The sequence below is a fragment of the Euphorbia lathyris genome, chromosome 4 (assembly GCF_963576675.1).
Source record: "Euphorbia lathyris chromosome 4, ddEupLath1.1, whole genome shotgun sequence".
Classification (NCBI taxonomy): Eukaryota; Viridiplantae; Streptophyta; class Magnoliopsida; order Malpighiales; family Euphorbiaceae; genus Euphorbia; species Euphorbia lathyris.
The window spans coordinates 81338499-81353363 of NC_088913.1; the positions used below are offsets into that span (position 1 = coordinate 81338499).

The 14865-nt window shown below is 35.9% G+C and overlaps 1 protein-coding gene across 1 annotated transcript; it reads left to right on the top strand.

Annotated features, from left to right (window-relative positions):
• Positions 1 to 10106: 10106 nt before the first annotated feature.
• On the top strand, positions 10107 to 14865 carry LOC136226227 (protein SMAX1-LIKE 6-like). The gene is made up of 3 exons (XM_066014577.1): positions 10107 to 11663; positions 12103 to 12334; positions 12884 to 14865. The coding sequence occupies exons 1-3, from the start codon at positions 10468 to 10470 to the stop codon at positions 14618 to 14620; spliced, it is 3165 nt and encodes a 1054-aa protein (XP_065870649.1). The 5' UTR covers positions 10107 to 10467; the 3' UTR covers positions 14621 to 14865.

Consider the following 14865-nt stretch of genomic DNA (forward strand, 5'->3'; position numbering starts at 1 on the left):
GTCCATGATAATTGGAAACCCCACTTGAATGTCCTTCAAGCTGCTGAAGGTTTCAGGAATAATGTGCAGGGTTGGAATAAAAAGGTTTTTGGTCACATTATTAGGAGGAAGAATAAATTATTGAATAGAATGGAGGGCATTCAGCGTAGTTTGGAGGTTAGGTTTGATTATGGTTTGAATGGCCTGCTTAGATCTCTTTAGAAGGAGCTGGAAGCTGTGCTTAGGCAAGAGGAGTTTCTTTGGTTTCAAAAGTCGAGGAAGTCCTGGATCAGAGATGGGGATCGAAATACCAAGTATTTTCATCTATCTACCGTTATTAGAAGACAGAGAAATAGAATTGATGCTATTAAGAACTCTAATAGTGATTGGGTGTATGAGGATGAGGATATTCGGAGATTGGCCCTGGAGTTCTATAAGGATCTGTTTAAAGAGGAGCCTGTTCATCTGGAGAGGGCTCACTCCGTTGCTTCCTTTCCTATGGTTGGAGAAGATAGCATTCGGGATGCCTTCCACCCTATTTCCCTGAAGGAAATTGACCAAGCCATTTTTAGTATTGGGGCTTCTAAAGCACCTGGGATTGATGGTCTTCCTGCTGACTTTTACCATAAGCACTGGGAGGTGGTGAAAGAAGGTATCTATAACTTTATCTTAGGCGTCTTTAATGGTTCTCAGGATATAGAGCTGGTGAATAGAACCCTTCTGGTTCTGATTCCTAAAATTGAGAAGCCTTCTTCCTTTTTGCATATGAGGCCTATCAGTCTGTGTAATGTTCTGTATAAGACTGTTACTAAGATTGTGGCTAATAGAATCCGCTGCATTCTTCCTGAGATCATCTGTCAGAATCAGGGAAGTTTTGTGCCTGGTAGACAAATGATGGACAATGTAGTGATTGCCCAAGAGATGGTCCACACCATGAAGATCAGGAAACGGAAGAAAGGCATTGTGGCTCTTAAGTTGGATTTGGAGAAAGCCTATGATCGCATTAACTGGAGTTTCCTGATGGAGAGTCTGGAGAGAGCAAGGATCCCTGACAATTGGAGAAGTTTAATTAAGGTTTGTATCTCTTCTCTTGTGTTTCAAGTTATGATTAATGGTGATATATCGGAGGAATTCTCTCCGGGATGGGGTATCCGTTAAAGTGACCCAATGAGCCCGTTCCTTTTCGTTATTGCTATGGAAAGGTTATCTCATCTGATCCAAGATGCTGTTGAAAATGGGAGTTTCAAGCCAGTGGCAATCAATAGTTTCTGTCCCCAGATTACTCACTTATTCTTTGCAGATGATGTTTTGATCTTTCTGGAAGGTAATGAGGAGCAGTTAGGTATTATTATGGATATTCTTGACTGTTTCTGCTCGGCCTCTGGTCATAAGCTTAATGTCCAGAAATCTAGGATGATGTGCTCTAAAAATATGAACTAGGGAGTCTGTAAAAGGCTAAGTGATCTGTCGGGTATTCCTCTGACGAGCTCTCTCGGGAAGTATCTGGGTATCCCCCTCCACAGTGAGAGAGTGTCCAAAATGTCCTTTAAAGATACTTTGGATAAAGCTAACATGAAGTGTGCCACGTGGAAGGCCAAGACTCTCTCTCTCTCGCTGGTCGTCTTACGTTGATTCAATCTGTTAATTGTGCTACTCCCAATCACATTATGCAGGCTTGTCATCTTCCTGATCCTGTGCTTAATGACCTTGATAAAATTAACCGTAGATTCCTATGGGGGGAGGCCGAGAAGGGGAGAAAGATCCATCTTGTTCCTTGGAGTGAGGTGTGTCAGCCTAAGGATACTAGAGGTCTGGGCATTAGGAAGGCCAAAGATAATAACAAAGTCTTGCTTATGAAACTCCTTTGGCGAATGTGGCAGTCTCATTCGGCTCTTTGGGTCCAGCTCTTATGCGGGAAGTACCGAAAGGATAAAGTGTTTGGGGGGCCTAAGGACAGAGTGGTTAATTGCTCCTTTCTTTTGAAAGGCATTAGTGCGGTCTTCTCTGAATTCTATTCTGGGATTGGGTGGAATGTGGGTAATGGCAGGTCCATCAGCTTCTGGAAGGATAGTTGGATAGGTGGGAAGCCTTTATTGGAGGTTTGTACTTCCTTGCCTCCGGTGGACATTCAGGACTGGAAGATCGCTGATGTGGTGGATTCCGATGGGGAGTGGATTTGGGATAAATTTGATTCCTACTTAAACCTTGAAACGCTCCTTACTATTAAAGGTGTTCACATTAGTAATCTAATTGAGGACAAGGACAATTACTGTTGGGCACTGACTAACAATGGGACATATTCGTGTAAATCTGCTTATCAGGCTTTCTTTTAAGATTTGGATTCTTCCTCCTCTGGGGTGTGGAAGACGATTTGGGCCTTGAAAGTCTCATTCCGCATTAGGAGCTTCCTGTGGCTTGGGGCTAGGAATAAGTTGCTTACTAATTCAGACAGAAAAAGGAGGCACCTGGTGGATTCTGGGGCCTGTAGCAGATGCAGAGGGTTTGAGGAGACCTTGTGCCATGCTCTCAGGGATTGTGAGAAGAGTAAGGAGGTTTGAAGGAAAATTATCCCTAGGGATGTGCTTCCTTCTTTTTTAGCCCATTCTGAAGAGGATTGGTTTGTTGATGGTATTAAAGAGAGTCTTCTGCTTGGAGATCAAGGTGTTCTTCTTTTTATGGTAGCTTGCCATCATTGGAGATGGCGGAACGAGGATATCTTTGGAGGAGGTGTGGTCTATCAGCCAAATGTCCTTGATTTCTTTTCTAAGAAGATTAATACTATGATTGAGAGCTTTTCTGAAGACCTCTTAGCTAGGGATGTTCAGAGAAAGGAGGTCAATCTTATAGGCTGGTGTAGGCCTAGTGAAGGTGTGGTTAATCTCAACACTGACGGTTCTTGTCTAAGAGACGGGAGAATTGCTGCAGGAGGGGTCCTTCGAGACGACGGAGGCATGTGGATTTCTGGTTCTCTCAGAACTTGGGGATGGGTTCTTCCTTTTTGGCAGAGCTTTGGGGGATTCTCTCTGGCCTGAAGTTGGCTATGAGTCTTGGGGTGAAGAAGCTTCTGGTGGAATCAGATAACCAAGAAGCGGATAAAATGATTTCTGAGGGAAATGCTGTTTGCAGGATTAACCTAAACATTATTAAAAGCATTAAAAGGATTGGTTCCTCATTTGATTCGATTAGATTTACTCATATTTATAGGGAGCAGAACCGCGTTGCGGACCGTCTTGCGTTGGAAGGGCACTCTAGTTTGTTGGGTCTTTCTACATTCTCTTCTCCTCCGGTCTTCATCTCTTCGTTCATTTTGGAGGATGTGGTGGGAGTCAGTTTTCCTAGGCTGATCCCGGGTTGAGCGTTTTTTTGTTTGTTTGTTTTTCTTTCATTTCCTACCAAAAAAAAATATATTTAAAATTTGATTTTTTACATCTCGAAATAGGTTTTTTTTAATTTCTATAGGGTGACAATAGGAGGGGATGCATTCCTCGTTTCGTCCATTAGAATCCTAAAAAGAGGTTTGGAATTTTTTTACCCCACACAGATCCTTACGGGTGACGAGAAATTTTCATCACATAAAAGAATTTAAATTACCCCAATTTAATTAGTAAATGTTATGTAATTTCTTTTTGCAAAATATTTATTTTTTAAGACAAATTTTACAAAATAATTAATGATATGATATTGTAATCAGAAATGTCATTACTTCATTTTCTATATTAATTTCATCTTATAGCTATATATATCTACCATTTAAGTGATTCCTTATCTACTATTTAGTACTAAATTACTTAACAAGTCCATAAAGTAGCACCATAGAACTATTAAATTATTAACAATGAGTAGTGATTTGGTTTGGTTAAATTAGGACTTATTACATGTAATACATATTTTTTTAAAATTACAACTCGACTTAAGAGCAACTATAGTGGTTGTTTAATGATTAATCTGTAAATATTTAGGACTGGCAACCACTAGAGTTGTTGAACTGAGACTCGCTAGATTTGGGAGAACCGCTGAATTGACCGGTTCTCTTAAGGAAAAAGTTATCGAACGCACATAAAAGGGAGATGGAAGCACGCGCGAGTTCAATCTGTAGATGAAAGAAGTGTGGCTTTCATCCATGATTGCAGCGGGTTCAACTCCAACAAATATGAAGATTTTGGATTGATACGTGGATCCACTTCTGATTCTTGTGTCTCTAACGACAAAACAAATGCAAGCTAAAATTTTCAATTGCAGAAAAATATAAAATCTAATATACACAACTCATAAGTTTTGTATATAATTTTATATTTATTTCAAATATATGTTTTTTTAATATATTTTTCATTAATTACTAATATATATATATATATATATATAATTTTACTTATACAGTTTTAGAGATTTTCCGAGGATCTGACCGGGTTTCTTTTGGGGGAAGAGCAGAAATTCCCACGGTTTGGGGGAGTAACTAAATCTTCATCCAAATTTAGGATTCGGGGTAAAATTTATCCCGCCCTAAATGATTCGATGAGTTTCCGTCTCGTCGGTTTAGATCCGGTTTTCAGAGATTCCCTGCCTCGTTACCGCTCTTACTATATAGTTAAACCATACATAAAAAACTATTTTTAAACTGAATCTTTTTTCAAATGAAATGACTAACGTTTTTATTAACCAATCTAACTTTTCTGATCGAGAGAAGTTTAAATTGATTAAAAATAAAAGTTCAAATATTTAATGCGTTAAAATAAAATGCCGACTCCACTAAAATTAGAACTATCTCGGGATAATTATAACTTTTTTTATATAGTTCTTTAAGATGGATTGAACCCACAATCTCGTATCTCTGATTTCAGAAGTGTACCAACCGAGCTAGTGGTTGATTTTAACTTTATTAAAAATGGGGGAAAATGAAGGGTAAAAGTAGTGGGTATGATGAATGGTAAGTGTGAGGTTGTGGGTGGAATAAATGGATTATTCTTTCGCTTGTCATTTTCAAGCTTTACAAATTGAAGAGACCTTTCCCTCTCCCTTTCTTTCATGCTTTTCACTATTCACTATTCTTCATTTTATTTTATTTTGCTAAAAAATAATTATTATAAGCACTCTAATTATTTTAATTTTAGTGAATTGGATTTTTCATAAATTTTTTTAATACATTGAGTTTCTAGTTGTTGTATTTTGTTATTAGATTACTCATGATCAGAAAATAATTTTTTAATATAAAAACTTGGTTACCAAAACATTAATTGAAAAATAATTTTTTTATATGTGAAATGACTATAAAAAAATATTATTTCGAACGGTAAAAAATATGATATCATAAATAAGTCTTTTAATTAATTATATGTTTATAGTTAATTAATTTAACAAGAATAGATTAAATATGATAAAAATAAAAAAAAATCAAATGTAACAAAATAAGAACTATCATTGAAGGCTCTAATACAGCCAATACATCTTATCTCTAACATCAAAGGGACGCATAATGAATTCAGAACAATCAATAAACAAACAATAGATTTATGGTTACTTCTTGTAGCGCAGATCTGTTGAATAGCAACATGAGAAATTGACTTTGGCTCCGTATCACCGATCTAAGAGACTACTACACTACAGAAGCAATCACCATTATTTCACAAATTAAGGACGCACTAGGAACAGAGGGCACATCAGCATACGAAGAGAGAAATTGCCTTGTGCAGTATTATCTATATCTTGTGTTATTAGGGTAAACTAATTGTCTTATGTTTAGCTTCCATAACTATTTATTTATAGCTAGGTAATCCTAACCCTAACAGACTAGGTTACGGACGGGCCATAAATGGATCGGTAAAGGTGTCAGACCCGTTTACTCCATTTATTATGCCAATAAAATAACTAAAATCTTAATTTTATTTCGATAAAAATATATATATATATATATATATTTTTTGTAAATTTATGTTTGATGATTATGATTTGGGGAGGGGAAAGTGATTAAAATATGAAATTTTAAAATATCATGATTAATTATGATAAAGTGAAAATGAATATTTTTGTCTATAAAAAATAATATGTTTGTTATATAGAATAAATTTGCAAAATAACTTTAAGAGTGAAATAAAATATTACTCATTAGATCAAATTATCTCTAAGCCAATTGTGTTTATTTATTTGAAAACCTAGAATTAGTTAAGAAATTAGTGTTTGAGATTTAGAAAATTAGAAATTAATCAATCTAATATAATATAGAGTAGCTCCTTAAAAGCTAAGAAGCAAATCTAGAAAGGTAAAAGACTCATATAACCTTTTTGAATAAAGGTGGGGGAAAATAAGATATGATGTGGCAACCATAGGGTAATTGACTATAAGATGCTTAAGAACAATGACTAAATTATTCTTAATAAAACATTCAATTATTTAAACTTTCAATTATTTAGATGGATAGTGATGGTTAAACTCCAAAAATGTGACATTTTAAGAAAATTATTTCTAATTTGGTAATAGTTGAAAATAATTTTTATAGATGGACTATTTTTAATATTGAGGAGGTTAAAATCAATTCATTACGACGATAGGCAGATCAATCGCCGTAATGGTTCTATTAATGTGAGGCCATCATCATCGCAATGAGACTGTTTTAACCCATAATTAAAAATAATTCGTCTAAAGGATTTATTTGCAGCCATTTATCCCTTTTTGAGGTTTAACATGGATAGTTAAGGATGTTTATTTCTATCTTCTGAAACTGTTTTTTTTTTGGGATAACAGAAAATATAATATTTAATTAGATTTATTGAACAACAGTTATTAAAATTTTTTATAGAAAAAAGTTGTTTAAAAAAACCCATTTTAAAGCTTTTTGCTATTATGGGGATGTTAGGACAAAAAAAAATCTAAATATTTTGTCGAGTTTAAAGATATTGTATTTCTAAATCTATTCTAAAATAGTTACAAAAATTAAATTTATTTATTTCTTAACCGATTGATATGCAATGCAACTAGTGTCGTTTTAGAAAAATATGTTTTTTACGGTAAAATATATATATATATATATGTTTTTTATTTCTTAATTTATAATTTTTCTATTTTAAACGACATATAATTTAGAATGGAGGAAATACCGTATATTGTATATCTTATTACTTAATGGAAAAAAAAAAAAGCAAAACCTAACTAATACTTTCATATTAAGGTTATATTTTAAGAAAAATTAAAAACTATATAAAAAAAAAACTAAGCAAATAAAAATAAAAAAAAAATAGGGAGAAAATGCAAAAATGGGGTAGCATAAGGTGCCAAAAGTATAAGTTTGCTTTTCTCTGTTCCAACTTTCTGTGAACTCATTGACTCATTTTCCCCAAAGTGTAAAATAAAAATAATAAAAATAGATACTCCACATATGATAAATGACACGTAAGCAGACTGTGACGTTGACTGTCCATCTTGGCCCCCACACTAAGTAAGTGGACACAGCATCTCTCTCTCTCTCTCTCTTCTTTTTTCCATTTCCCATTAATTTTAGTTGGGATTATTTAAATGAATAATACTCCTACTATAATTAAAGATAAAAAATATATAATTATAACCCTATTAATATAATGGATAAAACATACCAAAATAGATTTATGTTTTTCGAAAGTATCAATTTAAGCCCCACGTATAAAATAGCACCAATATAAACTTAATGTTTAAAAATGAATATTAAGTTAGGTTTGGAGAACGGATTGGACACATTATTCCCCTCTGATTTCTCCCTCCACATAAAATTAACAGAACTTAACGGAGTAATATCAATGACGTGTCTCATTCCGTTATCAATGTCTAAATTGGTGCCTTTTTGAAACGTCAAGCTTATACTAGTGTTATTTTGTACGTTGAGCCTAAATTGATACTTCTTCAAAAATCATAGGTTTGGTACCTTATCCCTAATATAATTAAATTGTTATCGATTTTGTATCATGTTTTTATATCACATACAATTTGACAATATACCTATATTAATTGTCAATTTATAAATATACGCGGAGAAGATAATATTTGTAAATAATTAAAAAGTTTTAAAAAATTATTGTCTATACACGCGTCTTTTGTCTGGAGTAGAATACAAGATCAATATTTACTTAATAAAAATTGACGTATGTATGTGTTTTTGATCTGTTATTAATGAGTAAAATAGAGATATAAATAGGGTGAGGATTCCCTGTCCTTACTGATGACCCACCACGGCGGGGTACAAGGAATCTTGATAAGTATTCCTATGAGATGGTAATGAGGATAATTTTGTCCTCCATGACGGGGATGGAGAAATGTATTTCCACCACGTTAATCCACGGTGGGAATCCTCGATTATTCCTCATGATAATTGATTTTTTTTGGATGATTTAAATATATTTTAATTACGTATTTGGTTGCTTTCAATTTTTAGTTTTTTTCATGTAGAAACGTCTTTACTGATTTTTTAAACATAAAAAGTGATTCTTCGCGAAGAATGGGGAAGGTGAATAATGTTTTTCGAACATTTATAAACGGGGAATGATGATCCTCATGGGGACGGGGATGAGGATAAGTTTGTCCCTATTTAGCTCGCGGTGATGGGAATGGGGAATCCCCGACTAGTCGGGGAACGATGATGGAAAATGTATTACCCGTCTAGTTCCACCCCGTTTTCGTCGTATTATACGACATACAAGTGTAATGAGATTTATAAGTACGTAAAGTGCTCTATTAATTCATAATGATTAAAAATTTGTCCAACTTGCATATGTTAGAGGTAAAATTATCATAACTTGAAAACACCAAGTGTATAACTATATCACGCGTAAAATAACTCTTGATTTCCAATTTTAGAAGTATTTTTGCACAATATCCCTATTATTAATGAAATTTTGTTATCATTAACATCATAAATAATACAATTAGGAATCTAAAGTTTGCATATTACATTGATTAAAAAAAAAAAGTTTGCATATTACGTGAATTTCAATATTATTAATAGAATCATCAATATCCTCCCTCTTCTCTCTTCTCTTCCCTTCTTTCTGTGTGTCAAAGTCTCCTGTTTTGTTGATCTACTATAAGGAGGATAAAGGAAGTTTGTCTTCCTTTACGCTCCTTCTACCGGGTTAGGTTTTTGTATTTTTATTATTATTGTTTTTTTTTGTTTTGTCTGTATCATATATTTTATATCGGATCTTCATTATCCGTTTGAATTGTATCTACTCTCTATTATTCTGTCGTTTATACTGTTCTCGGATTTAGCCAGAGCGGAAACGGTTTATCTTATCCGTGGATCAATAAATCTGCGTGGTTGCAACAGAAAAAAAGGACTCAGATCCGAATGTTCGGAATGGCTTAAAGGATGAAATTTGGATTGCAGATGCTTTTCTACAGATTTTGATTTACGAAGAACATATGTTATATTGTTGTTTGATGTTTTTTATGCCTTTTATGGTTTTATTTGCTCTTTATAGTCTTTTTAATCCCTTCGTGGATCTTGTATTGGTTTTAGCCTCTGCTTGTGGGAAGTTTTCTTTGTTGTATTTTACTTGTTGTACTTCTTCTATCATGTAATGAAAATATAAGCATTCTTCTAAAAAAAATAGAATCATCATCTCATTATGAGATGATTTGTTATTTTAACTATACGTATGTGCGTTATGTTATAAAAAAACAATAACATATTAAAAAAATAATATATACACACGTAAAAAAATAAAAAATTATCTCATGTTGTAAAGAAAAAAAAAAGGAATCAAAATGTTGTAAGGAGTTATTGTATCGACTAAAGTTCGCTGAAGTGATTAAAGACCTTAAATCGTTTAAGTTATATATTTATATCTTATGACATTTTAGTTTCTCACTTTTTTTTTTTTTAGGACGGTCCGGTCGCATTACGCGTCCCCGCTGAGCGAGGGTCCGGAGAGGGGTCCCACCACAAGGGTGTATTGGGGGCAAGCCTTCCCTTGCCAATGGCCGCTCCTAAGACTCGAACCCGTGACCTCTGGTCACACGGCAACAACATTTTACCGTTGCGCCAAGGCTCGCCCTCATTTTAGTTTCTCACTCTAAAAATAAAAGAAAAGACACAAAATAATCATACATCATTATCTCTCTCTTTCGGCCCTTTAAACAGAAAATGCAAGATCTTTCATTTCTTCTATAGAATCTATACTCACCATCTCTTTCTTTCTCTCTCTATCTTCCTCACTCGGCCCCACCTTCCACCCGCCACCACCGTCACCACTTCCACCACCACCACCATCACCACCACTCTTCACTACCCATTTCTTAATTTATTTAAAGTTTTAAACTTTCTTTACTTCCAAACAAGTTCTTGATCCTTTTCTCCCTCTTTTCTCTCTCTCTCTCTCTTTTGTTCTTATAAATATATATATTTTTTAAAATTGATTTGGTAGTAATAAAGAAAGAATTGATTTTTATATTTTAAAAAATAAAGAGGAAAACAGAAATAACGGAATTTCATTTGTTTGTATTTTTTTTTACAACGTTGAATTGCCGGCGATGCCTACGCCGGTAACTACAGCCAGGCAATGTTTGACACCTGAAGCTGCTCACGCGCTAGATGAAGCAGTGAGTGTCGCACGCCGGAGAGGACATGGTCAAACGACGTCGCTTCATGCTGTTTCAGCTTTACTATCTCTTCCTTCTTCGATTCTACGCGACGCCTGCGCTCGGGCGAGGAACTCAGCCTACTCACCTCGCCTTCAATTCAAAGCGTTAGAGCTTTGTCTCAGTGTTTCACTAGACCGAGTTCCCGCTAGCCAACTCAATCCCGACGATCCACCCGTTTCCAACTCGTTAATGGCCGCGATTAAACGTTCTCAGGCTAACCAGAGACGGCAGCCGGAGAATTTCCATTTGTATCATCAAATCTCTCAGCAACAAACCTCCGCTTCAATGTCGTGTATTAAAGTCGAGCTTCAGAATCTGATCTTGTCGATTCTCGATGACCCGGTTGTCAGTCGGGTTTTCGGTGAAGCCGGGTTTCCGAGTTCCGAAATTAAGCTCGCTATTGTGCGCCCCCTCCCTCAGGTTTTCAAATTCTCACGATTTAAAGCTCCACCGATGTTTCTCTGTAACCTGAGCGATAATTCCGATCTGGTTTCGGGTCCGGGTCCGGGTAGAAGAGGATTCAGTTTTCCTTTCCTCGGTTTCACCGGGAATTTCAACGGAGATGAGAATTGCAGAAGAATAGGCGAGGTTTTAGCGAGGAATAAAGCGAGGAATCCTCTACTAGTCGGTGTTTGTGCTTATGATGCACTTTCTACTTTTACAGACGGAATAGAAAAAAGAAAGGATAACATCTTGCCTAAAGAGCTTTTAGGGGTAAGTATGATTTCAATTGAAAATGAAATCAGAAAACAAAATTCTGATAAACGGTGCTTAGATTTGAAGTTTGAAGAAGCAGTAAAACATATCGAGCAAAATTTAGGAACTGGATTGATTCTGAATCTTGGAGATTTGAAATCATTTGAAGATCTGAGTGATTCAATAAGCTATGCGGTTGAAAAATTGACAAAATTGCTTCAATTACATGGGAAGAAAGTCTGGTTCATCGGTTCAACATCAAGTTACGAGAGTTATTTGAAATTTGTGAGTAGATTTCCTTCAATTGAAAAGGAGTGGGATTTGCAGCTTTTGCCTATTACTTCTGTTAGAACTACCAGTTCCATGGCTGAATCTTATCCTAGGTCCAGGTAAATTCCCCTCTTTTTATATGCACATAAACTGTTTGTTTAAAGTTCTCTGACAATTATTCTATTATATACATGAGCATTTAATATTCTTGTAGCAATTAATTAATATTTTCTCCAACCAATCTCTGCTATAGATGCATTTAATTTGGAAAGGTTCTGGCATGATTAAATTAAAAAAATTAGTTAACCAATTGTGTTTAAAGTCATATAATACAAGCTTGTTTTGGCTTCTTTCTGCTTGTCCTTTTGCTGTATTCATGGATGCCAATTTTGAGCATTTTGCATATTTCTTGGCCTATACTCTCACTAGGGGTGTCAATTTTTGACATGATAACGCGATTTACAGAGATAACCCGACTAACACGACATGATAACGTGAATTGTTCCTTGATGTGGATGTTTGTTCTTATTCAATTCTCTTTTTGTGCTGTAATTGCAGCTTGATGGAATCATTTGTTCCATTTGGGGGTTTTTTTTCTACAATTTCGGAGTTGAATAGCTCCTGCCCATCCATTTCGAGATGTTATCAGTGTAACGAGAAGTGTGAACAAGAAGCAGTTGCTGTTTCAAAGGGTGGATTTGTTTCTTCTGTAGCAGATCAGTACCAATCTAACTTACCTTCTTGGTTACAAATGACTGAAATCGGAACGAACAAAGGCTCGGATGTGAAGGTTCGTTTCGCTTTTAAAATATATGTTAGGCAAGTGAAATGTTCCCCAAGTGTCTGAACTTGATGTTCTGTAACTAAAATGCAGAAACTTGTAACTCATATAGCTTTGGTTGTGAAAATGGTGATGACACGCGAGCATGATTCGTGAAACGCATAAAATTGGCGAGTTTGGATTAGGTTTTGGTGGGTTCTTGATGTAAACTGGTTCACACGATTATGCCACGAAATAATGAGCCATGTGAACTGGTTCACACGGTTGTAAATTGTCATTTACGTGCGAATATATGTTACTTATCGTGTCGTGTTAACCTGTAAATACTGATCCGTTTAAGATCCATTCACATATACACATGTCACATATGTTGTAACTCGTTAGATTTAATTTCGTGTCATGTCAACCTGTTTAATAAATGGGTTGTGTTCGTGTTGACCTTAATCATGTCACCTGAACAGGTCGACACGACACAAACATATGTTTAAAAATTGATGGATAGTTTGCAGAATCTTTTCTATATTCATATAAAAACCAATTTCTATCCCTTCAGTGCAGACAAGAGATGATGGAGTGGTATTGGGTGCCAAAGTTGCAGGTGTGCAGAAAAAATGGGACAGCATATGCCGGCGTCTTCATCACACCCAGCTACCCGGCTCAAACATTCATCCGTCTCGGTTCCCTGCTGTTGTGGGCTTCCAGCTGGTTGAAGACAAGAAGGAAGATGCTGAAAAGTGTAGCAGCAATGTTACTAACACATCTTTTGATTTGCAGAAGAATTCTAGAAAGCTACTAGGTGTTCCTTTCTCCGAGGAAAATACTGAAAAAACTTCGAAAGTAGACCATCCGGAGTTGGATAATATCAGGTATCCTCGTAGTTTCTCGAATTCTAGCCTGGCGGACAGTAATCAAGAGTCTCCTGCAACGGTTACCTCTGTGACTACTGATCTCGGCTTGAGAATAAGCCCCATTCCTACATGTGATAACCGGAAGAAATCTGTAAATAAAAACAATAATGTTGCTGTTGTCAATGGGAGCATCTCCGAAAACTGCGCCCTTTCATCATCATCGTCTTCTTCTCTTGAGCAGTTTGATTCGAGTAATTTCAAGAAGATTTTCAGAGCTCTCATTGAGGAAGTTAGCTGGCAGGATGAAGCTGTACATATTATCAGCCAAACAATAGCTCACTGCAGGACAAGAAACGAAAGACGCCAAGGAGGAAGTCAGAGACGGGATATATGGCTTAATTTCCGGGGACCTGATAAGTGTGGTATGAAGAAAATCGTTTCTGCACTGGCTGAAATTGTATATGGAAGCAGAGAAAACTTGATAGCTGCAGATTTAAGTCCGGAAAATTTGTTGATCCGATCACAGAGCCAGGACGGGCATGGCTATGATGTTATGTTTCGGGGGAAGACTATAGTTGATTATGTTGGTGGCGAGCTGTACAAGAAGCCCTTATCTGTTGTATTTCTTGAAAATGTAGATCAGGCTGAAGTCCCAACTCAGAATTGTCTGTCCTGTGCCGTTCAGACTGGTAAGTTTTCGTATTCGAATGGAAAGGAAGTTGGAATAAGCAACGCAATATTCGTGACAACATCAGCATTTTCGGAGGATGAAATCTTCGCCTCGAGAAATTCTACTTATTCTGAGGAAAAGATACTCAGCGCGAAGAGCTCCCCGATGCAGCTGTTACTTGAGCAAGCTCCTACCAAACTGAGAAGAAACATCTCTGATTCAATGTTTGTGAACAAAAGGAAGCTCATTGGCACAAATCAAAACCTAGAGGAGCGTCTAAATTCGGAAGTTGTTAAACGTGCTCACATAACATCTACTCGGAATCTAGACCTGAATCTTCCCGCTGAAGACAATGAACAAATCACCGATAATAGGATCGATTCCGATAACGACTCCACATCCGGTAACTCAAAGATTTGGCTACAAGATTTCTTTGATCAGCTTGACAGAACGGTCATTTTCAAGCCATTCAATTTCGACGCTCTCGCGGATAGAATGCTCAACAACATCAACGAGAGCTTTCACAAGATTGTTGGCTGCAAATGTTCCTTGAATATCGACGCGAAAGTCTTGGAGCAATTGCTTGCCGCTGCATATCAATCCGGTCAGGAAAGAGCGGTGGAGAAGTGGGTGGAGGAAGTTCTTAGCAGAGGATTCGTCGAAGTATCGAAAAGGTATAATCTCGATGCCGATTCCATTGTGAAACTTGTTGCCTGCAAAGGCATGTTTTTGGAAGGAGGAGGAGGAGTTCATCTTCCTTCAAAAATATTATTTTGAATGCCTTCAAAAGAGGCTATTAATTTCTTGTAGTTAAATGTATAATGTAGGCATTTAGGATTAATTTATTAGTGTTTTTAATGGTTAGTTTTGTGTATTTATATAGTGATATATGTTGTTAATGTTGTGTTATATATGCCAACTATGTAAGATTTGTATTAATTTGAAATTTTGTGCCTATTAGTTAAGTTAGTGTTGTCGGTTTGTGACATGATAACACGATTTATAGATGATAACGTGATTTA